Below are 26,685 nucleotides of genomic sequence, written 5' to 3'. Positions count from 1 at the left end.
TTCACCCCCACCATCCTATTCCCTTTCAATTGCTGCTGTGGACTGCAAATTTCCCCATTAGGGGATGAATAAAAATTTTCTGATGAGTGGGTATGATGAAGTCCCTCAGCTGGAGTGTGTAATTGTTATTTCTTTTGTCATTAAAAAAATACATGAGTGGAATTTCAGAAGTAATCTCGTCCAAGTCGGAGCTTGCAATATGTGCATGCCTGGTGAGAAAATAAACATGGAGAGGAGCAAAGCAGTTCCAAACATCATTTGGTTGATTGTTTTTTTCTCATTTATTATATTTTTAACATAAAAATATGTCCCTGCCTGAATTCTGTTCATTCTGTTCCCTGATGCATCCATTGTAAAAGAGTCCGTGCACAGTATATTTCGCAGCACACGCAATATGGCGGAGCCTCACACGTGTTATCGCAACTGTGAGGCGGCTCAAGGCGCTATCGGGGATTGTTGCGCGTTTCAAGGTGACGTCAACAATACGAGACCAGAGTTAGGCCAGCAGACGCCGCTTCCAGTCCAAAACCAGAAAGAACCTCGAGTTGTCGACATGTTGAAAGAGTTGGTGAGGGAACGTCTTCTTGCAGCCGCCGACGAAATATTCGGACTGTTCCAAACGACCGTGGCTTCGTACGAGGAGCAACTTTGTCGTGCGAGGGAGGAGAGCGAGCGACACCGACAACAAATGGAGGTGGTTTGGAAGACCCGAATTATGATACGCGTTGAAGGTTTGTCCGTCATACTTGCATTCGGCATCTGCGGCGCTCGATTCGGCGGTTGAGGTGTTAAAGACGACGCCAACGTTTTATTTTGTTGGAACAGAAGCCCACAGTCTTCTGGTTATATTATGGCCTCAGTGTTCTGGTTGGATTGGGCCCACATTACCGGGCCGCAGGAGACACCGAACGCCTGAATGTGAATCAAAAGACGTGATTCGCTGCACTTTCATTTGAACTGACAAAAACAACACCTTTGGACGGCCGCCATCTTAGATTTAGCTTTCAGCCAGTTTGAACGCCGCTTTGCTGTCACGTGGTGGTGACGTTCGCCGTACCTGACGACGCTCATCTTCTCGCGTTGTGAATACTCCAAAAAATGGGCAGGTGCGCGACGGAGGGGTACATGCACTCCTGAGTGCTTCTTTTCATAAGGACTGCTGAACACTAAATGATCCCTGAATGACAAAGAATACATCTGAGCAACTGCAAGATAACTTCTAATAGACTCGGCTTGATCTGAGATCCCTGGTAAGCCAGATAAGATCTACAATGACTAAAAGAAAAGGCAGGGCTACAGACGCTAACACCAAGGCTAACGTTAGCCCCGTACCCCTTAATGCTACTGCTACAGGCTGTGAAAATACTGCTTCATTGCTTCCTGTATGTCGTCCAAAAGAAAGTCACGCAATGATTGTTGCTAATATCAGTGTTTGAAATAACGTCTGTCCAGAGGCGTCCAATTTTTATGTCGGGCATACAACTTTTAAAGCGTCTCGGCCCCGACAACTTCTTTAAGAAAAAAAAGACTTTTTTTCTAATCCAACGATTGTTTTATTCAATAAAGCAAATGCTACAAGCAAACCGCTACAAGCCACATGGACTCCTCTTTCTAAGCGCCTTTCAAAACTGTCAAGTACACTTTACGGTCACGGTATAGTCCGAAGCATCTGCGGGGTGAACCTACTGTGGCTTCCAATGAGAATGTGGTGGGAGATTCATTCCCTCCGCTTCCACTCTCCTACGGCTCTCTCTACCACAGCTTCCTCCCCTACCTCACCAGCAGCCAAAACAGCTCGCAATACCCGAGGTCCAGCCCCCATGGCAACTCTGCTTGCTGAATTTCAGTCTCTGCGGCAACTACTGAACACAAGAGCTGATGCCCTAGAGCAGGGGTGTCAAACTCATTTCACGTTGTGGGCCACATATGGCCTCGGCTATAAATAACCAAAATATCATGTCTTTCATGTCTATCATGTTTTGGTGTAAAGAAGCACAAGAACATTAGGAAAATATTGACATTTAATGAACAATCCTTTTACACAAAATTTCGTTTCATGAACAAATGTGAAATTTTATTTTAACATTTATATTCATTCATATATGCATTGCAACTGATCCCAATGATTCTACAACGGCAAAAAAACTTGAACAATAAATTGGTATCGAAAAATATAGTAATGCACTTTAAGATTAAATGACATTTATAAAGACAGGAATTTTTAAACCATTGTTTTTGTTCCTGATATTTGGCATTTTTTGGCCTGTACAAGTGCACCAATACCAGGTGTTATGTCCTGACTAGCTGACACTTTCAGAATGTCATTTAAGAGCTTGTTTGTGAGCTTTGAACGGATTTTTTTTTGATATTCATTACTGAGAAGGTTCACAAAGGTAGGTTGTTACAAACATGCACAAAACTTTGGCAGCCAGGGCTGTTAATCTACCCTCCCTGATATTTAGGAGGTTACCACTGACTTAATCTCTAAGTGTCCTCCAATACCTGTAAATAATTTTGATTTACCTGTCTGTTAAGCTAATTGTGTAAAATAAATAAAGCAGTTACTCTCTAAATGGAAATTGAATAGTCTACATGTTATAATTGTCACGTTTTGCGAGATCGGTGATGGTGGTTGTGAATCCCAAAAAAAGAAGGCAGGGGGGATCAGCAGGACGTATTTGACAAATTGTATTAAAATAAAGTCAGCAGGAACAAAATCTAAAACATCAAAGTCATCTGAACAGAAAAGTAAAAGTATCAAAGAAAACCATGAGTAAAAATCTTCCACGATGAACCAAACCTGACAGGGTGCAGCAAACACAGTACAATGGTCGTGCTGGGAGTCCTTTTAACTGCCATTGATGAGGACGACCAACACCTGTGCAACTGCGGGCGGGGCCGTCAGCGCTATCCGTTGGTCGCCAACCAGAAGGTGACAGTCTGCCACGGATTGGAATGACCAACACCTGTGCAGGTGCCGGCATAGCCGACAACGCCACCCGTTGGTCGTAACCAGATCGTGACAATAATACCCATCCTATATTATGGGCTTATTATGTTTAAATGTAGATCTACTTTTGGTTATTTGGAAGTCCTCAGTCTCTATTTCTTTTTCTATCGAGACTGTCTTTCACCAAACCTTTGGTGTTAGTACTTTGTTTTTGATGTGATCCCGTGGATTGCTTTTTGTTTTTTCTATATTCTTATTTAAAAAAAGTATTTTCTTTTCATTTGTTACTTTTCCTAGTTTAATTTTTCACTTCCTCTATCTTCCTTGTGTATTTCTTACTGTTCTCATCCCTATGTCCCTTTCTCTTCTCTTTCTAAATGCCAGGGGTTTAAGGAACACCTTGAAACGCAAAGCTGTATTTTTGTTTCTCAGAAAATTTAAGTGTGATTTCTTCTTTTTGCAAGAAGCTCATTGTAACTGCAGCTGATACATGTGTTTATGACTGATCTCGCATAGTTGACCAACAGATGGCTGTGCTTTATTTTCTTGACATTACGTTGGGTTGTTCTCACTTCCGGTACAGATGTTGCTTTCCGCGCTTCGTTATTTAAGTTTCATTTTACTGAGAATATAGCGAGGATCGACATGGTTTATAGCTGTACTGTTTAGCAAGGAAAAGACAAAAGGACAAAGACCAAAAACTTCTATTTCGGACAGAAAGCGGGCAAAGTGGTTTGTACAATTTTATTGCATACATTTTATTTCGTGAACAGAAATTGGACTTTAACAGTGAGGGTGAAGTTCTCAACTCATCAGGGTACAGAGAGGTAGTGGGCAGCCTAATATACGTAATGACATGTACCATACCTGATTTAAGCTGGGTTGTTAGCAAACTCCCACAACACCTAGCCGAACCAAAACAGCAGCATTGGACTGCAGTTAAACACTTACTAAAATATTTAAAAGGTACTACAGATCAAGAGCTTAATTTCAGAAAATGTGAAGAAAAGTTAAAACCAGAGGGATATAGTGATGCTGATTGGTCTGCCGATAATAATGACAGGAGGAGCACAACCGAATATTGTTTTAGCCTAACTAAGGAAGGTCTAGGCTATATCGTGGAAAAGTAGAAAACCGCCAACTGTGGCGTTATCAACTTGTGAAGCTGAATATATGCCACAACTCAAGAAAGCATGTACCTTGTCCAATTATTAAAAGGGATAGACAGCAGTAACCACCACGTACCAGTAAAAATATGAGGACAATCAGGGGGCAATAGCTTTGTCCAAAAGCCCAGTGTGTAGGCAGAGAAGCAAACACCTAGATACAGTAAAGTCTCGTTATATCGATGCAGGAAGTTCGCGCCAAGGATGGGGTGAGGAACATTGGCAATGGTGAAGATAAAAGGGAAGGAGCGACGTAGGCCCAAGTCGTGGTTGAGAAACCATTGGCCATACGTCTTGATGGTGGTGCGGTTGGCAGCTCGCAGGGACACTCCAGCGTCGAGGTTCCGGCGCTCTGCAGGAGAAGGTGGCACAACGCTGATGTCAGCAGCCGAGTCCACCATGAATAGTCTTCTCGATGTGTGGTCGCAGACATAAATGATGTGGCTGGTTGTGGAGGCGCCAGGCAAGAGGGAAGCCGTGTTCACTCCCTGGCTGGGCCGTTTCCCGACTTCTTGCACGGCTCGCTGCATCGTTTGGCCCGCTCGCCCCAATATTGGTGGTACCAGCACAGGTCGGGATCCGCGCTGAATGGGTTCCGGTTGCAGCTTGGGCTGCGCTCTCGAATGGGGCGGCGTCCGCGACTACGTCGGCGTTCTCGACTGTGGCTGCGTTCCCGGATTTCGGTTCGCAGGGCACGCATCTCGTCGACGAGCAGTTGGAGACCATCAGTCGAGGGCCATGGCGTCGGAGGACGCTGCATGGCAGAAACGGTAGGCTGCCCCGCGTACGCCTCCGCAACTTTATCGGCGAGGGCGGCCAACTCCTGCAAGGTGGAGTCGGGTGGTGTGGTTGCCAGGACTGCTTGGATCATCGAGGGCAGCTTCTCTATGAAGACATGCAGCAGGAAACTCTGGTCCTTGATGCTGTTGCCTGCCACCGTCTCGAGGCGTTGCAGGAGCTGGGAGGGCCGGCTGTCCCCTAGCTCGACGTCATGCCTCAAGGCTGCGTACCTCTGGTGTTCCGTGAGGGTGGTCTGCCTCAGGATTTCCTGTTTCAGGGCAGAGTAAGGATTTTCAGCCGGAGGATCGAAGATGACTCGGCGCACAAGACCAGCCAACTCCGGAGTGAGGGCAGCGACCGCATAGTGGAATTTGGTGGTCTCCTGGGTGATCCCACGGTTGACGAATTAGGAGTCAACCACTTGGAACCAGAGCTCCATGTCATTCTGCCAGGGAAGTTTGAGGGAGACGGCGGAAATCTGGTCTCTTTCCATTAGGAGAGTTGATTGGGCTGAGGAGGAATAGAGAAAAAAAATCCTCCTGGCTAGCTCGCCAATAAAGAGTTTGATGGTTCTCTTTATTTGTAAGTAGGTTCGTTGTCAGATCTCCCAGGTTCTGAGCAGGTCTTTGCGAGCTGTGTGTCTGTCTGGGTCTGAGTCCGAGATGAGTCTGATTCTCTCTGACAGCTCCTTTTATACCATTTTCAAGCGTGTGATATGCGTCAAGGTGCGACACACATCAAGGAGATCAAGGGCTTGAAAGACATCCAAGCTGCGGTGCGCACTGGTGACGCCACACCTTTGACCTGGTCTGGTTGGGGGGGGGGGGTTTAATGATGTAAAATTGTAATTTTTTTATTGAGCGTCTGTGTAAGCTCTCAGTCGTACAGGAGTGGTTCATCAATGATATAGGTTTCTTCAGCCGTCATCTGTACTTTTTTGAAGGTGTCAGACGTTGCGTTTCTTATCCAAGTAAATTTGTCAGCAAACTAAAGTCTTACTGGTAGTTTAGGGCGTGTATATATATCCCTACTGTCCAGGCATGGCGGTGCCGGACTCTGCTATGATAGGTCCCTGCTCTCAGGTTGGGGGGAGCATGGGACTACTCCCTGCGGCTCCACTTATTATTCCTATTGTTCTGACAAACGATTGGCCTGATTGCCCCACTTCCTCCGGTATCACCTCATCAGTATTACTAATCCTATGTTGCCTAAGCAGGCGACCGATCCAAATTGAACCTCACTCCACCATATTGGTTTAGTGAAGGATTTAGCTGTTTTATGAAAGTCGCTTCTTTTACTCCCCTTTCAAACCATCTATGTTCTTTCGTGAAGATTTTAACCTCATTGTCGTCAAATGAGTGGTTGCTAGCTTTTAGGTGCATATGTACTGCCGATTGAGGCCCACTATTATTATCCCTGCGATGTTGACAGTCTTTTGAGAATTTTAGTCTCCCCAATGTACTGCTCTTTACAATTTTCATTCTTACAATGTATTGAATAAATTACATTACTTTGGTTTTCAGTTGGCAACCTGTCTTTGGATGCACTAATTTTTGCCTTAAAGTGTTTATCGGTTTGAAATAAGTAGGAATTTTGTGTTGCCAAAGTACTCTTTGTAGTTTGTCAGAAACTCCAGCAATGTAAGGTACTGCTACTCTCCTTTTTGTATCTTCAGAATTTTTGGTTTCATTCCCTATTCTTTCTTTCTGACATTTGTTAAATGACCACTGAGGGTACCCACAGTTTGTGAGTGCTCTCCTGATATATTTTGACTCCTTTTCTCTACCTTCAACACTTGTTGGTATTAGTTTAGCCCTATGCTGGAGGGTTCTGATAACTCCTAGTTTGTGTTGTAAAGGGTGGTTAGAATCGAAAAGTAAGTATTGGTTAGTGTGCATAGCCTTCCTAAAGACTTCTGTTTTTAGCGCTCTGTCCTCTTTTATAATTACTTTACAATCCAAAAGGCTAGTTGGTTCTATTTAATGTCCTCACGAGTTTTATTGGACGTAATGGATTCTAAAATTGACATTGGCTCTGCTTGTGTATGATTAGAAGTGTGTAGGTTACCATAGAATTTTGAGCAGAAAGAGGAGATTTTGTGGTAGTCTGAAAACATTTTGTCATCAATTTTTAACATGTCAATGGTTTGTTTTTTTAGATTTAGATTTTTCTAAGTTAAAAAAGTACAATGAGCATTTTTTCCCCTTCTTCCAGCCAACGCCTCCTGGATCTGATAAATGCACCCTCTGCTTTTCGTCTATATATACCATCAAGTTTATTTTGGTAGTCTGCTAACTTGATTCTTTGTAGTTCTTCAGAAACTCCTGCAAGGTAAGGTACTGCTACTCCTCTCCTTTTTGTATCTTCAGAAATTTTGATTTCATTACCTATTCTTTCTTTCTGACATTTGTTAAATGGCCACTGAGGGTACCCACAGTTTGTGAGTGCTGACGTTTGCTGACAAAGTTTCTTGGATAAGAAGCGAAACGTCCGACACCTTCAAAGAAGTACAGATGACGGCTGAAGAAACCTTTTCATTGAATTCGAGTCTTGCAAACTGCCTCCAGTTGCCGTCTGTGTTGCTCGCTCTCCTCCCTTGCTCGACAAAGTTGCTCCTTGTACGAAGCCACGATTTGGAACAGTCCGAAGATTTCGTCGGCAGCCTAAAGCAGCCGTTCCCTCACCAACTCTTTCAACATGTCGACGACTCGAAGTTCTTTCTGGTTTTGTGCTGGAAGCAGCGTCTGCTCGCCTAACTCTGGTCTCGTATTGTTGACGCCACCTTGAAACGCGCAAGAATCCCCGAGAGCGCCTTGATCCGCCTCACCGCTGCGGGAACACGTGTGATGCTCCGCCATGTTGCGAGTGGCGGATCTGCCCGGTGGTTTTGCTCAGCTTGTGGGTCGCCGTTTTCTCAAAAGCAAACTTGAATCAGTCACACGTGTATGGCCGCTCAATATGTTGGAAGGGGCAAGTAGTCTTTTATAATGGACGCACCAGGGAATAGAATGAAAAAAAGGACACATTTTTAAGTTTAAAAAAACTAAATAAATGAAATCAAAAACAAGCAACAAGAGTTTTGAAACTCCTGTGAACCTCTCCTTATGTTCCCACCTGGCGGGCACGTATTTGCAAGCTCGTAATTTGACATACCTGCCACCTTTTGAAACCAGAAAAGCCGAGTAATGCGCCAGGGTCCAGGTGCCACAGGCCCTGGTCAGTCCAGGACAAAGTCCTGGTCAGGGGCTCAAGCTAAACGATTTTTAACATTACAGATACTTAAAACAAAGCTAAAAACACTATCCAAATGGTGATCAAAGTGAAATATACATACATGTGAAAAACGTCTGTGTAAGCTCTGTCGTACAGGAGTGGTCCATCGATGAAAAGGTTTCTTCAGCCATCATCTGTACTTCTTTGAAGGTGTCTGACGTTTCGCTTCTTATCCAAGAAACTTCGTCAGCAAACGTCCGACACCTTCAAAGAAGTACAGATGATGGCTGAAGAAACCTTTTCATCAATACCTGTAAAAAAATACCCATATTTCAACTTGTCAATCATGAAAATTTGATTGGCTTGACCTCTATTAGTCTCACAGTGGAAAAATTGACATTGTACAGCAGCAAAGTGATGAAAGGAAGAGGAAAGGAAGAAGTAGAAAAACAAAATATGGTAGCTGCTGTAAAGGCAGCCATCTCGCAGCGCCATCTTGAAGTCAAAAGAACACAAAACCAAACTTGAATTTGAACGACATCCACATTCAAGACGGTTCACCTTATCGAATCATAAACATGTTGAATTTTCATATGTGCATTCGGTTCACAGGAAACACTATGTACTAAAAAGACATAAGACCTGATACTCTTCAAAGTTCAAAAAACACAAAAAAGATACAATCGTTATGAAGTGTAAAAAAAGTGTCATCATGTACATACTAGGCACCAAGGATTGTTCAAATAAATGACTCATAATTGATATGAATCATATCAAATCACATCTTTGACCACGATTAATTATCATCTCATCTGAGATGCACAAAATGAAGCTATTTAATGATACTCAAGACAAATGATAAAGTCCTGAGAAGCTGAAATTGAACAGATGATCCCATTTTGATGCGGTCGATACAGAAGCTTTATTAGCCTTATTAAAGCACAGTTGCTCATTCCATAAAATATCAAAGTAGCAAAGTAGGTAGCATCAAAGTAAAACTTGCTAAAAACAAACAGTATTCATGAAATGAAAAAATACATTTTGGTGAAATCCAGGTTTACACATCAATTTATGAATAGAAAATCAGTCACAAACAGTACATCAATGTTTAGGTATACAAAGCAGAGTAAAACTATGAAATTACTTATCCAGTGTTGCTTTGTTCCGTAATATTGGAGGCTTTTAATATTGCGGAACAAAGCATTTTTCAAACTTAGCAGGCGTGGTTTGAGTGTTCTGTTATCATCAAGACACAGCAGTATTTTCTGAATGAAGGTGAATGTGTGGATTTTTTTTGATTTTTTTTTTGAGAATCTAAATGCAGTGCAAACATTAAACCAAACAAGAGGAGGTGTGTATCAGCCAACCTGGGGAGACATCTCACAATAATGCCATCTTCTATCACACCAGAAATGCTGTTGGGGTTAAACAAGATGGCGCTAGTTGTCAGTTGTCACGGATCTGGATCCTCTCCCCACTGCAAAATACATCAATAGACATTTGTGTTAAGTCAGGCAATACATACATTGCATGTTTTGAAGAACTGTGAGTCATCGTCTCGTAGGTATGCATGGAGAGCACGAAGGGCCAGACTGCGTCTCGTGTACATCATGCTGTTCCTTTATCAAAAGCAAGAGGAGATAAAAGCCAAGTTTTAATTTGGGGAAAGCGATAGGAGCCTAACATTGCAGTACTTGTCTTCAGCATCTCAAACCCAAGACAGTGGCCTATGGAGACCTATGGAGAATTAAGTTTAGGTAAAATTCTGTTCAATATAAAAAAATACATACATGTATTATTTTTAATATGATTCGGGTAATTAATCATGTAGCATTAATAAAAATGTAAACATACCTTAGATAATGGTGGTGTTACTCAATTTCCACCCTGCTGCTAAAAGGTTGAATAGGAAAAACAGACAACAAATGTAATCATTTAATTTAATAAAACACCCTGATCCATGTTTACTTTTTAAATTGAATAAATAATCTAATTTACCAGATTAAATGATGCCATCAAGCCAGTCAGGTGTTTGCAGTTTGAAAAATGGTGTTTGCAGGTGTTCGCAGTTTCAAAAATACATTTAAAAAGTTGTATGTTTACACATGAATGACCATTTAAAACTACACCAATTGTGTAGAGTGATATTTCATTTGGCTAGCATTATATTTACTTAGTGCCTTCTTAAAACGGCAGCACAACTGTTGCACGTTGAATTAGCATGATTTATTGTGCTGCCGTTTAAAACAAAGTTAACTCAAAGCACCAACCTGCTGGCGTTGCAGCATCCGTGTGGCGGATTTCGGGTGACCATTATAACTTTTGAAGTTCATATAAAATTTAACACCCATTTGACGATTATTCTCAGACCTTCGCCGACACAAACATAACTTTTTATCACCTCACCCAAACAAACCTGCGCGGTACAATTCTCTTAATAACACTGCTGTCTTTCTACAAACAAGAGACGTTTAAGAAAAATTCCTACTTACCACAGAAGAGCTCGTAACATTAGGAGAAGTCCTTGGCTCGAGCGGTGGATGACATTGATCTTAAATACGATTGTTTGTCTTTCCACCCTAATTTAAAATAAATAATCCGTCGGTCTCTGCCAGATTCAGTTGAGAATTCAAATGGCGTCCAATGAGAGCACGCAGTGACGTCATCCCGCAGCTTCCTGCCGTGAACTCAAAATGTTTGAGTAAACGATTGCCATGAACTCAAAAGTATTGATCTACTGCAAATTAAACACGCAGGACTCATTCAAAAACTCAAAACGTTTGAGTTTTTGAAACAAAAAAATCGGCTTTTGAGTTGACTGACCTCAATGACTTTGAGTCAGTAGTACTGTTCGGGTTTACACTGTGGCTTTTCGGCGGGAAGTCAATGTCGTATTTTCCAACAGTCCGAAAATGGTGCTCCACATTTTCCCATTCCGTATGAAAGTACAGTAAAGTCTCCTTATATCGATATCGGTTATATCGATAGTACCGCTTATTACGATACTATTTTCATTTCCCTTGCACATTTCTAGTCTTTTTATGTGTAATTAGTACCGTTTAGTACGATACCCGGTTATTACGATAATCCGGTTATTACGGTGCTCCTTTTCATCGCCCGCCGGCCATTGTGCTGTTTATATCGATACATCGGTCGCGCCATTGGTCGACTTGGTCACGTGTCTCGGTTACGCGACACGCCATTGGTCGCGCCATTGGTCGACTTGGTCACGTGAGTTTGTTACGTGACCAGCTCCCGTGTAGCTGAGCCATTTTCATTTTCAGACGCTAGCTCGTGTGTAGCAGACGAGATTGAAGTGTTTGTGTTAAAAGGTAAAAATAACATTCCATACTGTGTATTAAAGGACAACCGATGACACTTTTTATTCAAATGCAAAACACCAATAAAAATGACTTCACGCCAAGATGCCTTGCATTGCTTGTGAATCCAAACAATGGCTTCAGATTCGGATAATATGCTTTCTTGTTACACATCCAGTTATGAATATGATTCAAATACACTGTAATTTTGAAGATGAAAGCATACATGTTTGCAATCATTAAAGAATTATATGTGCCATTTTGAGGCAACGTTGGGGGAACATCTCTCCCCCCCCCCCCCCCCCCCCCCAAAAAAAAAGAGGCACAAAATGGGAGCTCATGGCCAACTCCGTTTCTTAAATGGCGCTTGGCTGCCTTCTTTTGGTGGCTTTTGTTAATGCAGTTCGGCGCAGGATCGGTTATATTGATATATTTCCCGACTCCCGATAATATCGATATAACGAGACTTTACTGTAATATGTTTTTCCCCCTTACTTGGTCCATCTTTCTCACTCAATTTGATCACCATATGTTTTAGCAAGGGCTTAAAATCTGAGGTAATTCGCTGACTAGCTTGTAAATTTTGCTGCGTTTAGCGCCGTTGTTTTCGCATGCATGGCGACTTAAAGGTAAAAATTCAGTTGTCATCTGAATGGTTTCCCTGTATGTCAGTCAAGTGACGGGACGTTTGATAGGCTGACAAATGTTTTTTACTGTCACGCTGCGATCGACCAGTACTACCTCCGCGATCGACGTAATGAGCACCCCTGGATCTTTTGCCTTTTACTAAAGATTTCCTAGGGGAGGAACACCAAGATTCAAATCAAATATTTTGACGCTCTGCGAAAGCGGAGCTTACTCACTATATCAGGATGAATAAGCAGCATTTGAGATTGTTTATTTTTCACAAATGTAACCGTCAGGGGCTAACAGATTAGCGTTACAAAATGCATTTATATTGTAGCAGTTGAGGAAGAACACGCGACTGACTGGAGTAGGCATCCAAACCGATGACTATTTACAATGCTTTTATTTCGAAGGTGTTGAACGACGTTCACTGTGGACAGATTTCCGGATGCACTGTATTCACAATTGCTGACATGCCTCAAGCTCGCACTGTGGCCCAAAACGTGGTCGACACCCATTGACCACATTTCCCCGAATTTGTCGACGACGTGCTCAAAACGCCCACAACGGAGCGCCCATCACCATCTTATTCGGCTAGAACATCTTTCGTTGAAGCTTTTGTCCGATTAAAGTCGTCTCGGTGTACGTTGGACTTTCTAGGCCTCGTTTAGCGTAGACGTGTTTGCTAGCCGCTAACAAAGAGGCAATCGTGCTCAACACATCGCTCCGCAGAGATCGTAAGCGAAACATTTTGGAACTGTCGCGTGAACAATGTACGCAAGAAGGACACCAGAAGCCGAGAAGGACCTTTGTGAAGATAAAGAGGACCACAAGGGACAACGTCAACTGCAGGACGCCATTTGGAGGCTGCAGCCAAGAATTGTTCTTCACGGACGAGGTTGGCTATTACTGCTCGTCTCGCTTGTTTTCAAGACTTTTTGAACAGGCTTTGTGGGTTGTTTTTTTGTGCACGCGCTGAAATCAGTAACATAAAGTGCAACGGCACAAAGCTCTCATCACATATTTATAGAATCAAAAGTCTCGAAATGTGTGCGACATCAGGACTTTTGTTTATGACCAAACCGATTCTGACATCAAGTCGGTCTTGTAATGATATCAGCAACTCTGATTTGCTTGTTCGACTCGCGATGCTTGACGCGAGCCCAAGCGAGCGAGCATTCGGTGCTGTGAGTCAGGCTCTTTCTCGCTCCCACCCTATTTGTGTGTGTGTGTGTGTGTGTGTGTGTGTGTGTGTGTGTGTGTGTGTGTGTGTGTGTGTGTGTGTGTGTGTGTGTGTGTGTGTGTGTGTGTGTGTGTCGAGGAGTAGCATAGACAGAGATGCAACATGATGAAGCACAAGTCAACGCACACTTTAGAGAATAATAATAATAATACAGTAAAGTCTTGTTATATCGATATTCTCGGGAGGCGGAAAAAATATCGATATAACCGGACTATCGATATATCCGATCCTGCGGCATGTAAATGTTCTGGCGTTCATAGAAATAGTATCGTAATAAGCAGTACTATCAATATAACCGATATCGATATAACGAGACTTTACTGTACATTTAATTTCCAAACGCCTTTCAGAATCCTTTTGGCTGCACCATGTGCACCAAGATTTTCGCCCAAAAGACGAATATGAACTCACACGTGCAAAAAAAAAAACTTTTGCATGCTTGTTTGGCTTGTTTGAACAGTTCCAGATGTACAATGACAAAAACAGATTTATATGCTTTGTGTTTGGCAAAATGTTCTAATTGAAGAAGTTCTTGCACACTAGACGCATACGTGTGCAATGGCTATTGTGAATACTTTCTTTCAGAAGAGACAGGAACATAGGGTGACCTATAATAGTGGAGGAAGAAGTACACAGGTAGACTACATTTTGTGTCAACGGCGCCATCTAGTAGTGTCATCAAGTAGTGGTTGGTGAGAATGTAGCCAGACAGCATAGGTTGGTTGTGTGTAGGATGACACTGGCAGTGAGGAAGATGAAGAAACTAAAGGCTGAAGTGAGGACAAAATTGTGGAAGTTGAAAAAGGAAGAGTTTTGCATGACATTTAGGAAGGCGGTAAGACAAGCACTGGGTGGGCAAGAGGGCCTTCCAGATGACTGGCAAACTACAGCGAACATAATCATAGACACAGGTCGGAAAGTACTTGGTGTATCGAATGGAAGAAAAGTAGATTGAAGAAGACTTGGTGGTGGAATGGGCCGGTGCAGGAGTGTATACAGAGAAAGAGGTTAGCAAAGAAGAAGTGGGACACTGAGAGGACGGATGAGAGTAGACAGCAGTACAAGGAGATGCAGCGCACGGTTAAAATAAAGGTGGCAAAAGCCAAACAAGAGGCTTATGATGACTTGTATGCTAGGCTGGACAGCAAGGAAGGCAATACTGATATTTACAGGCTGACGAGACAGAGAGACAAATATGGTAAGGACTTGCAGCAGGTTCGGGTGATTAAGGATAGAGATGGCCAGTATTGTGATGGCAAGATGGAAAGAGTACTTTGAAGAATTGATGAATGAGGAAAATGAGAAGGAACAAAGAGTAGAAGACGTGACTGTTGGGGACCCAGACGTAGCAAACATTAGCGAGGATGAAGTGAGGAGGGCGCTGAAGAGAATGAAGGGGTGGAAAGGCACTCGGGCCCCATGATTTACCAATCGAGGTATGGAAGTGTCTCGGAGAGGTGGCGGTGGTGTTCCTGACTGGGTTATTCAACAAGATCTTAGATGGTGAACAGATGCGTGAAGAATGGAGACGAAGTGTACTTGTGCCCATTTTTAAGAACAAGGGAGATGTACAAAGTTGTACTAACTACAGAGGAATAAAGTTGACGAGCCATACAATGAAACTCTGGGAAAGAGTAGTTGAAGCTAGACTAAGAGCAGAAGTGAACATATGTGAGCAGCAGTATGTCTTCATGCCAAAAAAAAAAAAAAAGAGTACAACAGATGCAGTGTTTGCTTTAAGAATGCTGATAGAGAAGTACAGAGAAGGTCAGAAGGAATTGCATTGTGTCTTTGTAGATCTGGAGAAAGCATATGACAGCGTGCCCAGAGAAGAGCTGTGGTATTGCATAAGGAAGTCTGGAGTGACCGAAAAGTATGTCAGAGCGGTGCAAGACATGTATAATGACTGTAAGACTGTTGTGAGGTGTGCTGTCGGTGGGACTCCACCAGGGCTCTGCTCTGAGCCCCTTCTTATTTGCTATGATGATGGACAGGCTGACAGACGATGTTAGACAAGAATCTCCTTGGACCATGATGTTTGCAGATGACATTGTGATCTGTAGCGAGAACGGGGAGCGGTTGGCGGAGAAACTGGAGATGCAGAGCTATGCCCTCGAAAGGAGAGGAATGAAGACCAGTCACAGCAAAACGGAATATGTGTGTGAATGAGAGGGATCCAAGTGCAAGAGTGATGCTACAGGTAGAAGAGATAAAGAAGGTGGAAGATTTTAAGTACTTGGGGTCAACTGTCCAGAGCAATGGAGAGTGTGGAAAAGAGGTGAAGAAGCGTGTCCAGGCAGGCTGGAGCGGCTGGAGAAAAATGTCAGGTGTGATGTGTGATAGAAGGGTTTCAGCTAGGATGAAAGGAAAAGTGTATAAAACAGTGGTGAGACCAGCCACGATGTTTGGACTGGAGACAGTGCCACCGAAGAAAAGACAGGAAGCAGAGCTGGAGGGAGCAGAGCTGAAGATGTTTAGGTTTTCTTTGGGAGTGACCAGATTGGATAGGATCAGGAATGAGTACATTAGAGGGACAACTCATATTAGAGGCTTTGGAGAGAAAGTCAGAGAGGCCAGACTGAGATGGTTTGGACATGTCCAGAGGAGAGAGAGTGACTATATCGGGAGAAGGATGCTGAGCCTTGAACTGCCAGGTAAGAGACAGAGAGGAAGACCGAAGAGGAGGTTTATGGATGTTGTCATAGAGGACATGAAGGCAGCTGGTGTGAGAGAAGAGGCTGTACAAAACCGTGTTAGATGGAGGACATTGATTCGCTGTGGCGACCCCTGAAGGGAACAGCCGAAAGGAAAAGAAGAAGACTCTTGCAATAGTGACTCTGAGTAGCACTTGACATTGTTCTATACACACACGAGAGAAACCACGCCACGTCAAACTCTTTCGCAATGGAGGATTTGCTCCTTGTTGGATTGTCCTCCACAGCCACTATTGCCTTGTACTTCGTTCCGACATCACAATTCTTACGTTTCCCCATGGTTGAAATTGGTGTTGAACAACTGTATATAAGTAGACTACAGTATGTTTCAGATACTATTGCAGCAGTGATGAAATATGTGAGATCTGCTACATGGTACCTCGGTTCTCGAACGCCTCACAGTTCGAACAAATCGGATTTCGAACAAAATATTCGAAATATTCTTGCTTCGTAGTTCGAACACCAATCGGTGTTTGAACGCCAATACGACGCGTGAGTGCGTACGTGAGGGTGGGATGCTGAGCGGCGTACGGGTGTATCGCTCTCTCCGTGACCAACTATTGTCACTTGCGGACCTGCTGCGTTTTGCTCGTTTAATATAGGTGTTTGAAGGGTTTTAGCCCCTAATCTTGCCTCCAAAGAAAGTAAGTGCTGCTAAAAGTGACAAAAGAAAAGTAGTGCGTACAACTATTGCATTTATGAAAGAAATAATCGCAAAATATGAAGGAGGTGTGCGAGTGTCTGATCTGGCGAGAGAATACAGCATGGCGAAATCTACGATCAGTACGATATTAAAGAATAAGGAGGCTGTGAAATCTAGTGATGTGGCTGTGGGAGTGAGAACCAGTGTCATTGGATAGATATTTTAAGAGAAAAGAACGTCCTGTAGCCGAGTCATCCGTAGCTGTCACGTTCCGAGCGAGAGTGACGGCAGCTGACTCGTCGGAACGTAGTGGAATGTTTGGGATCCCAAAGCAGGCGGTAGAGACGTACTACCCAAGCAGGATGTTTATTCACAAATGTCAACGCTGTCAACTCGCAAGTGACAGCAGCAAAGAGATGGTTTCGGTGTTCGAACAAATCGCTTTTGGAACAGGGTCCTGGAACGAATTATGGTTGAGAACCGAGGTATCACTGTACACCGTTTTTATAGTGCTCGAGGATTACAGTGTAAGACATGGAAAAGCTGGTCACGTGACCAACGGTGTTACATATACAGATTTCGCGAATGTTGGTACTCCATTGAAATCCTTAAGCAAATATCAATTCAGCTTCAGCTGCTTTTGTATCGATATGAGCAGACCAAATTGGCTGGCGGGAGATGAAAAGCACACCGTAGTAACCGGATTATCGTAATAACCAGGTATCGTACTAACCAGAACTAATTATACATAAATTACTAGAAATTTTCTGGGAAATGAAAATAGTATCGTGATAAGCAGTACTATTTATTTAACTGATATCGATATAACGAGACTTTACTATAATAATAATAACGACGACAGCACCAACAACAATAATGACAATAATAAGAATAACAATAATAAGAATAACAATAATACATTAAATTTATAAGCGCCTTTCAAAACTCAAGGTCACTTTACAGGATAAGAACAAAAATGTTTTTCTGCCATTGAGCAGCGACAGCCTGACGCACCAGCGTTCACTCAACCCTGAAGTAACGCACACACATTTAACTCAGAATTCCGACTTAAGTCAGAATTCTGACTTTTAACTCAGAATTTCGACTTTTAACACAGAATTCCGACTTTTAACACAGAATTCCAATTTTTAACTCAGATGAGAGATGAAAGTCCAAGCTTTCTGATGCTGCATGGCATGTTCAGCTGAAAACTCTGAAAACTCAATACTCTGCCTTCCTACAGTTGGAGCAAGAACGACAAAAACCGTGACACCGGAGCGGACACATTTCTGCACATCATCTGCCAGTCAACGAGTCAATAAGTCACTGACGATTGATTAAAAATAAAAAGATCATAATTGTGTTGATTTATCCCAGGTATTCAGTGGTAATCTGAACTAATTTATCTTTGAGTAACTTTCACCATCATTGCATGTGTGTCTGTCTTTTTGTGTCATGCAGACAAAGGCGAAGATGCTTCTCCTGCGCAGCTGAAGAAGGAAGAAGAGGAAGCCCGTGACATCAAAAGAGAGGAGCCAGAGCACCCTTGCACCAAAAATGATGACAACAGATCATCAAATGATGATGATCAACATGAAGAGTCTGACGTTGATTTGATATGTCACACTGACAACAAACACTGCCAATCTTCTCTGTGTGGCAAAACGTTGACTGATCAGAGTCATTTGAGAAAGTATGCGAGAACCCGCACTGGTGAGAAACTTTTGGCCTGCTCAGTTTGTGGCAAAGGATTCTCAAAGAAGGCCAATTTAATCCGCCACACAAGAATCCACACTGGTGAGAAACCTTTTTCCTGTTCAGATTGTGGTCAAACATTCTCTCAGAAGGGCAATTTAACTCGCCATACAAAAACCCACACTGGTGAGAAACCCTTTTCCTGTTCAAACTGCAGCCAAAGATTCTCTGAGAAGGGCAATTTAATTAGCCACACAAGAATCCACACTGGTGAGAAACCTTTCGCCTGCTCAGTTTGTGGCAAAGGATTCTCTGAGAAGGGCTCTTTAAATAGCCACATAAGAATCCACACCGGTGAGAAACTTTTTTCCTGTTCAGTTTGTGGTAAAGTATTCACTCACAAGTGCTCTTTAATTAGCCACACAAGAATCCACACTGGCGAGAAGCCTTTTTGCTGTTCAGTTTGTGGCAAAGGATTCTCTGAGAAGAAAACCTTAATTCATCACACAAGAACCCACACTGGTGAGAAGCCTTTTTCCTGTTCAGATTGCGGCCAAAGATTCTCTCAGAAGGGCCATTTAATTCACCACAAAATAATCCACACTGGTGAGAAACCCTTTGTCTGTTCCAATTGTGGTCAAACATTCGCAAGGAAGGCCTCTTTAATTAACCACACAAGAATCCACACTGGTGAGAAACCCTTTTCCTGTTCAGATTGTGGTCAAACATTCTCTGAGAAGAGCAATTTAATTCGCCACACAAGAATCCACACTGGTGAGAAACATTTTGCCTGTTCAGATTGTGGACAAACATTCTCTGAGAAGGGCAATTTAATTAGCCACACAAGAATCCACACTAGTGAGAAACCTTTTCCCTGCTTAGTGTGTGGGCAAAGATTTTCTCATAAGGTCTCTTTAATTAGCCACAAAACAATCCACACCGGTGAGAAACCTTTTTCCTGTTTAGATTGTGGCGAAGGATTCTCTCAGAAGAAAACCTTAATTCATCACACAAGAACCCACACTGGTGAGAAGCCTTTTTCCTGTTCAGGTTGTGGCCAAAGATTCTCTCAGAAGGGCAATTTAATTCGCCACACAAAAACCCACACTGGTGAGAAACCGTTTTCCTGTTAAGACTGCAGCCAAATATTCCCTGAGAAGGATACTTAAATTAGCCACACAAGAATCCACACTGGTGAGAAATCTTTTGCCTGCTCATTTTATGGTAAATGATTCTCTCAGAAGGGCTCTTTAAATAGCCATACAAGAATCCACACTGGTGAGAAGCATTTTTCCTGTTCAGATTGTGGCAAAGGATTCTATCATAAGGGCTCTTTAATTCACCACACAAGAATTCACACTGGTGAGAAACAATTTGTCTGCTCAGCTTGTGGTCAAACATTCTCTGAGAAGGGCTCTTCAATTAGCCCCACAATAACCCACACTAGTGAGAAACCTTTTTCCTGCTTAGTTTGTGGCAAAGGATTCTCTCAGAAGGGCAATTTAATTAACCCTTTACTGCCTGAATTATGTTCTAATTAGGAAAAAAAAATATGTTCAGTTTTTATGGTCACTGATGGATATAATAACATACTAGTAGCTTCCTTTGTTATTATTTTTCAATAATGTATATAATTTGAGCCTAAGAAAATGTGTTCCTAATTTGGCCCAATCATCATGAAAGGCCTATGTTGAGAGGGTGCCTTTTTTGGAACATATGTCAAGTGCAACTTCAAAGACTAGACTTTTACCCATGACATATTTTTATTAAAATAATAAAATACATAAAATATTTACATAAAATACATACATAATTTACATAAAATATTGACATAAAATGTTTACATAAAAATACATAGTTCCTTTACAGATAAAGAAAACTAGCTAATAACCATGGAATAATGCAAAGCAGTTCTTGTGATGATTCAAACAAAGATTTACATTTCATTTTTTTGCTGTAAATATTAGTTTTCACCGAGCATGTGCCATGCTTGCACCTGTTGCAGTTCTTTGCAATATATGGAACATGAGCTATGTTGTCAAACCGAATACTGTATCATCAGCGGGAAAAGAACCTCAATGTCTTTTAGCTGTGGTTCAGCTGAACAATCGATTGAGCCTCACTGTGCCACAACACCAGATTTTTCTTGTTGCCAAATGTTGGAGTAAGGGGATAGATGTAAACCAATTATCAAAATACAATCTGATTGTTTCCTGGTTGGATGTTTTGAGCCAAATGGAGCACAACATTTGAGGTCACTTTCAGATCGGGAACCTTGGAGTCACTGACTGGATCTATCGTTCCTGTATATGGAATGCATACATGTAGCCATCATAACCTGCCAGCACAAACAACTTGAACCCCCAGTTCATTGGTTTATTTGGTAGGTACTGCTTGAGTGTAAATCTATCTTCATAGAGTACAATTTTTTCATCAATTGACAAACGCTGTGACTTGGTTAATTCTTGAAACTTTTATCATTGGCCTTACTTTGTGCAAGGGATCATAATTTGGGCTTCCCCGAGTTCCTTGTTTTGTGTTGTCTGCTATATGCAAGTTCCTTTTTATAATTTCGAAGCGATCCCTTGACATACAGTACATTCTGCAGCATAATCAGTTAGTGGAGATAGCTTTCAAGCCCAAAGCATCCGGGTGTTTGGTCATTTTGAGATTGAGAAACAATATATCAATCCCAGCCACTTCTCAAGCTCTTCCTTGGCGAGACACATGGGCTTATGGATGTTATTTTGCATTGCATGGAATTTCAACTTCAACAATAATATCCATCATTTTTTCAGCGAAAATCTTTTGAAAATATTTGAATAGTGATAGAAGTTCATCAATACAACAGTCACGACTGTGTCCGATGCCAAAATGTCTTCATCAACATGGTCATCTATTTCATTCTCATCAGGATCTGGAAAGATATACAGTACATGGGTATTTTAGAAAAAAACATATGGGCACAGCAACATTCAAAAAAGCAAAAACTATACCAAACTAACCATTTGATCTCAATGCTCTGATCTTACCGTGAAATGGGCAAAGTGAAGGCCCGGGGGCCAAATCTGGCCCGCCGCATCATTTTCTTCGGCCCATGAAAGCAAATCAAGAATGCCAAGTTCAATGATGCTTGCTAAAGTCCCAACCCAAATGTCAACATTTATGAAAGTTCGAACCAAAATGTCACACCGTCACATGTAAACCACAATCACAGATTTTATTTTGGACTTCAAAATCGAAAACTAGTTTTTTCATTTATTTGCTGTGCACTCTGTATGGAATATATGGAGGGGATGAAACATTCCAATGGCTTCCCCAAAATCCGATCACAGCAAAGCGATCCGATCTTACGAGTCCGGTCCCAAAGGCTCTCAAAGACGGTTTGAAAATTCTGCTGCCGCTGCGTCACGTCCCTTTGGCGAAGGTCTTTGATGCCGGTCGCTCCGTTTGGTTTACTTGTTCGCGTGGTGCGTGCAGACGTGCGAAGCCAAACTGACCTTCTGGGCGTAGCTTTTGCCGCACACTCCGCAACTGTAGGGCTTTTCTCCCGTATGCCTTCGCATGTGCGTGACCAGCGTTCGCTTTTCGGCAAAGTTCCGCCCACAAGTGGAGCATCGGTAGGGCATTTCCCCCGTGTGCCTTCGCATGTGCTTGACCAGCGTTTGCTTTTCGGTGAACGTCCGGCCACAAGTGGAGCATCCGAAGGGTTTTTCTCCGGTGTGCCTTCGCATGTGCAAGACCAGCGGCGTCCTTTGGGTGAAGGTCTGGCCACAAGTGGAGCATCCGAAGGGTTTTTCTCCAGTGTGCATCCTCATGTGGAGCACCACGTGTTCCTTGCGAGAAAACGCCTTGCCGCAATCCGAGCAGCTAAAGGGTTTTTCTCCCGTGTGGGTTTTCAGGTGTCTCGTCCAGTGGGAATGGCAAACGAACGATTTAGCGCAAACGGAGCATCGGTAGGGCTTTTCGCCCGTATGCATCCTCTTGTGGGCCTTCATGTTTGACTTTCGAGAAAACCCCTTGCCGCAAACCGAGCAGCAAAAGGATTTTTCTCCCGTGTGGGTTATCATGTGGCTCATCAAGTGCGACTTGCGAGTGAACCTTTTACTGCAAACAGAGCAGCGGAAAAGCTCCATGGGGGCGGGAGACTTTTGGTTTTTGCGGGACCTTTCCTTACCGGAGGCCTTTTTCGGAGAGCCTAGCGACGTTTTGTCCTCGCCTTCCCCGTCGGTGTCGTTGTCATCCGAGATTGGCACCAGGAGGTCGTCTGGCGGCAACCATTCAGAGGACTCGGGCGCTTCGTCTTCACCCGCTTCGCTTTTCAGGCGGCCGCCGGTCGGGCTGACATTGCCCTCAAGATGGCAGGAGCCCCGCGGACGCTCTGTTTCTAAACCGGAGTGCCGCCACGGCGGCCGAGGGGGAGTTTCTTCCAGGCCGCAGATCGTCCGCTGGAGATCTGCGGGACGCAAGAGACGCAAATACAGTCAAACCTGGGTTTTCGTTCCAGAAAGTGACCCTTTGACGCCCCCCTGTGGTCCCCTTGTCCCATTTCGATTTGCTCGCTGAACTCAAGTGTAATATGATACAGATAATACATTTGATGATTTCAAAGCACTTTTAATCACACCCGAAGACACTTTAAAGGAGCTTAAAATGCAAACTAAAATGTACATCAAAATCTGAAATGAAATGTTTTTTTTCTCTATTCGTCCGGTCCTAAAACGTGCCCAGAATTGAGCTGCGGGAAATGTTTTTTGCACCTGCGATGTCACATCCGCCATTTTTGGAGTATGTGTCGTGACCTTCACAATCGGCAGCGCTCCCCAAAGCTTCTTCTGGGTGATGCACCGAGGGGGGCGTCCCGCCGCGATCTTCGCTCGGACCGCCGGGATGAAGCTGTGACCGCTCGGGTGGTGGAAGTCGGTTGTCGTCACTCTCTTCGAAGACGCCATCTTGCGGCAAACTGCTGACATCCGCCTCCTCCTTTTTAATGTAAGGGGCTTGTGAATAGCCCTGCTCCTCCAAAGCGGATCTCTTCGATTTCACGTCAGGACCTTCTTCCTGACGACCGATTAGCTGATTCACACCTGCAGGGACACAAGCAGGGAGTAATTTACACATTTAGAAAATGATGGAGGGGCAAGGGGGTAGAGTTTGATATTTTTCTCTCAACTGCAAAAGAAAAAATCGTCACATGTTCATAACGAAGACCACAAAGCTAGAAGGTGAGCCTGGTCAGGTACGGCGAACGTCACCGCCAGGTGATGCCAAAGCGTCGTTCCAATCGGCTGAAAGCTAAATCTAAGATGGCGGCCGTCCAAAGGTGTTGTTTGTCCATTCAAATGAAAGTGCAGCGAATAGAGTTCTTCCGATTCAAATTCAAGATGGCGGCCGTCCAAAGGTCTTCTTCGCTCACCCGTTAAACGTCTGTGTCAGCTCTCAGTCGTACAGGACTGGTCCATCGATGAAAAGGTTTCTTCTACAGATGACGTCTGAAGAAACCTTTTCATCGACTCATCCGTTAAAATGAATGCACAGCGAATCGACGTCTTTCGATTTTAATTCGGACGTCTCGTGCGGCCCGGCCCAGTATAAACAGAAGACTGTGGGCTTCCGGTTCAACAAAATAATAAATCCAAGTTCGGCGGACAAACCTTCGACGCATACCACAACTCGTGTCTTGCAAACAGCCTCCAGTTGCCGTCGGTGTCGCTCACTCTCCTCCCTCGCTCGACAAAGTTGCTCCTGGTACGAAGCCACGGTCGTTTGGAACAGTCCGAAGATTTCGTCGGCGGCCGCAAGCAGCCGTTCCCTCACCAACTCTTTCAACATGTCGACGACTCGAGGTTCTTTTCTTCTTTTGAGCTGGAAGCGGCGTCTGCTCGCCGAACTTTCGCCTCGTATAGTTGACGTCGCTTTGAGACTCGCGAGAATCAACGATAACACCTTGAGCCGCCTCACCGCTTCGTGGACACGTGTGAGCTTCCGCCCAATTGCGTGTGGCGGATCTTCCCGGTGTTATCGCTCAGCTTGTGGGAGGCCGTTTTCTCAAAGGCAAACTTGAATCAGTCACATGCGTATGGCCGCTAAATAATATATATACATAAATAATAAATATAACCCTGTCACACTGACCAAGTCTTTATTGGAGCATTTGTTTAGTATAACCAATCTTTATTTTGACAATTTCTGGAATAAACGACATGACTTTGTTTTTCATTTAGCGACCTCTCTTTTGGGATGCATGCATTTATGTCTTAATGTATATGTTTAAAATAGGTTGGAATTTTATGTTGCCATATGACACGGATGCCCTAATCAAAAAGGGACAGAGTCGCCTCTTCCTACTCAGGAAACTGAGGTCTTTTGGCATTCAGGGGTCACTCCTAAAGACTTTCTATGACTCTGTGGTGGCTTCAGCCATCCACTATGGAATTGTCTGCTGGTCAGGCAGCATCACCACCCGGGACAGGAAAAGACTGGAGCGCCTGGTTAAGAGGGCCAGTTCTGTCCTGGGCTGCTCGCTGGACTCTGTGGAGAAGGAGGGCAACAGATGGACGCTTGCTAAACTAAAAGCTATGATGGTTGCAAACACCTTCTCAGAGTCAATTAGTGGTCGCGCAACTCTCGTGTTCTGGATGGGGAGAAATGCGCACCTTTCTCCCATCCAAAATACAGAAAACACATTTAACATTTCTTTTGGCATCATGACATCATTCACCCCCTCTCCTCAGAGTTCAGACATTCTTGTCAAATAATCAGCAATAACATTTGTTGTCAGGGCAGAGAGCGGTGGGACTGCCTGGAGTCGAGCCGCTGACTGGCACAAGGAGTTTGTCACTGAGGCTGATGCTGAAATCATGGAACACTCTGGAAAAATCATGGTACTGTTTGAGATCCTGCGTATGGCGGAGGAAGTGCAAGATAAAGTGTTGGTGTTTAGTCAGTCTCTTATCTCTTTGGACCTGATTGAAGATTTCCTGGAGCTGTCTTGCAGAGCGGAAGATGCAGAACGTCAGGAGCTGGAAGAGGATCTCCAGCGAGAATAACGGCAAGAATTTATCAGGGAGAGATTGGCACCCTGGACAGAAGGTGTTAATATTGTTGCATATGGGATCAAGTAAGCTACTGGAAAAGTGGCAGGGCCCATACGCTGTGACTAGGAGAATAGGACCTGTCACATATGACATTCTCTGCCCTGACAACAAATGTTATTGCTGATTATTTGACAAGAATGTCTGAACTCTGAGGAGAGGGGGTGAATGATGTCATGATGCCAAAGAAATGTTAAATAATTTTGTGTGTTCTGGATTTTGGATGGGGAGAAATGCGTACCTTTCTCCCATCCAAAATCCAGAACACACAAAATTATTTAACATTTCTTTGGCATCATGACACATGTATCAATATACCTTTCTTGATACTTGCACTGTGTAGTTTTTTTATGAAACGGTTTTGCACATTTACAGTACACATCTTAGTCTGCTGACATTTTTATTTTTTATTTTACTATGCTTAGAATATCTTTTCTTTTCTACCCTTTCACACACCCCCAACCCACCCAATCCACTTTCAATTGCTGTTGTGGACTGCAAATTTCCCCATTGTGGGACGAATAAAGGTTTTCCGATTAACATGGCAGGGACAATGCGAGTGGGTATGATGAGGTCCTACGACTGGAGTGTCTAATTGTTATTTCTTTTGTCATTAAAAAAACGATTGGAATTTCAGAAGTAATCTCGTCAAAATCTGAGCTTGCAAATACATGCCCACCTGGTGGGAAAATAAACATGGAGAGGAGCAAAGCAGTTCCTCGCAGGTAATTGAACACCTAAAAAAGCCACTGTCTGTAATAAAATAATATGTTGTAAATTAGATAACAAGTAGACAGGATGAATTCAACACAACTATAAAAACACGTCCCTGCCTGAATTCTTCTGTTCATTCTGTTCCTTGGTGCATCCATTGTAAAAGACTCCGTGCATTTCCAATATATTTCGAGGCACACGCAACATGGCGGAAGCTCACACGTGTTATGACAACTGTAAGGCGGCTCTAGGCGCTCTCGGGGATTCTCGCGCGTTTCAGGGTGACGTCTACAAAAGGAGGTCAGAGTTCGGCGAGCGGACGCAGCTTCCAGCCCCAAACCAGAAAGAACCTCGAGTCGTCGACATGTTGAAAGAGTTAGTGAGGAAACGGCTGCTTGCGGCCGCCGACGAAATCTTCGGACTGTTCCAAACGACCGTAACTTCGTACGAGGAGCAACTTTGTCGAGCGAGGGAGGAGAACGAGCGACAACGACGACAACTGGAGGCGGTTTGCAATGCCCGAATT

At 43.5% G+C, this 26,685-nt stretch overlaps 3 protein-coding genes and 1 pseudogene across 6 annotated transcripts in view; 3 read left to right on the top strand and 1 right to left on the bottom strand.

The window, feature by feature from the left end:
• The first annotated feature begins 12,183 nt into the window (after positions 1-12,183).
• LOC148899749 (U5 spliceosomal RNA) lies at positions 12,184-12,285 on the top strand (annotated as a pseudogene).
• A 215-nt stretch (positions 12,286-12,500) lies between these two features.
• Positions 12,501-19,485, top strand: LOC148899748 (uncharacterized). The gene is made up of 2 exons (XM_088995270.1): positions 12,501-12,954; positions 18,118-19,485. The coding sequence occupies exons 1-2, from the start codon at positions 12,828-12,830 to the stop codon at positions 19,482-19,484; spliced, it is 1,494 nt and encodes a 497-aa protein (XP_088851396.1). The 5' UTR covers positions 12,501-12,827; the 3' UTR covers position 19,485.
• A 1,645-nt stretch (positions 19,486-21,130) lies between these two features.
• On the bottom strand, positions 21,131-24,457 carry LOC148899747 (uncharacterized). Of its 3 annotated transcripts, XM_088995269.1 has the most exons (4): positions 24,006-24,457; positions 23,112-23,438; positions 22,529-22,807; positions 21,131-21,268 (listed from the first exon to the last, which is right to left on the bottom strand). In XM_088995269.1, the coding sequence occupies exons 1-4, from the start codon at positions 24,181-24,183 to the stop codon at positions 21,138-21,140; spliced, it is 915 nt and encodes a 304-aa protein (XP_088851395.1). In that variant the 5' UTR covers positions 24,184-24,457; the 3' UTR covers positions 21,131-21,137. The 3 variants fall into 3 exon arrangements, with proteins under 3 accessions (XP_088851395.1, XP_088851394.1, XP_088851393.1); XM_088995268.1 differs by having other exon boundaries at positions 21,174-22,807; positions 23,154-23,438; XM_088995267.1 differs by having other exon boundaries at positions 21,176-22,807; positions 24,006-24,455.
• A 1,401-nt stretch (positions 24,458-25,858) lies between these two features.
• LOC148899746 (uncharacterized) overlaps positions 25,859-26,685 on the top strand; it is a 9,188-nt gene continuing 8,361 nt past the window's right edge. The window contains exon 1 of one of the 2 annotated variants that reach the window (XR_016114809.1): positions 25,859-26,685. This exon is cut by the window's right edge and continues 16 nt beyond it. Coding sequence is in view for 1 of the 2 variants with exons in the window: in XM_088995284.1 (XP_088851410.1) it covers positions 26,365-26,685 (321 nt within the window). In the remaining variant the exon portion in view is untranslated. The other variant, XM_088995284.1, reaches the window with a different exon arrangement.

This window comes from Hippocampus bargibanti, linkage group LG04, assembly GCF_051943395.1.
Source record: "Hippocampus bargibanti isolate YZ-2025 linkage group LG04, ASM5194339v1, whole genome shotgun sequence".
In the NCBI taxonomy this organism is placed as follows: Eukaryota; Metazoa; Chordata; class Actinopteri; order Syngnathiformes; family Syngnathidae; genus Hippocampus; species Hippocampus bargibanti.
Note: the sequence above shows the minus strand (reverse complement) of the source record. Positions and strands in the feature narration are given on the sequence as shown.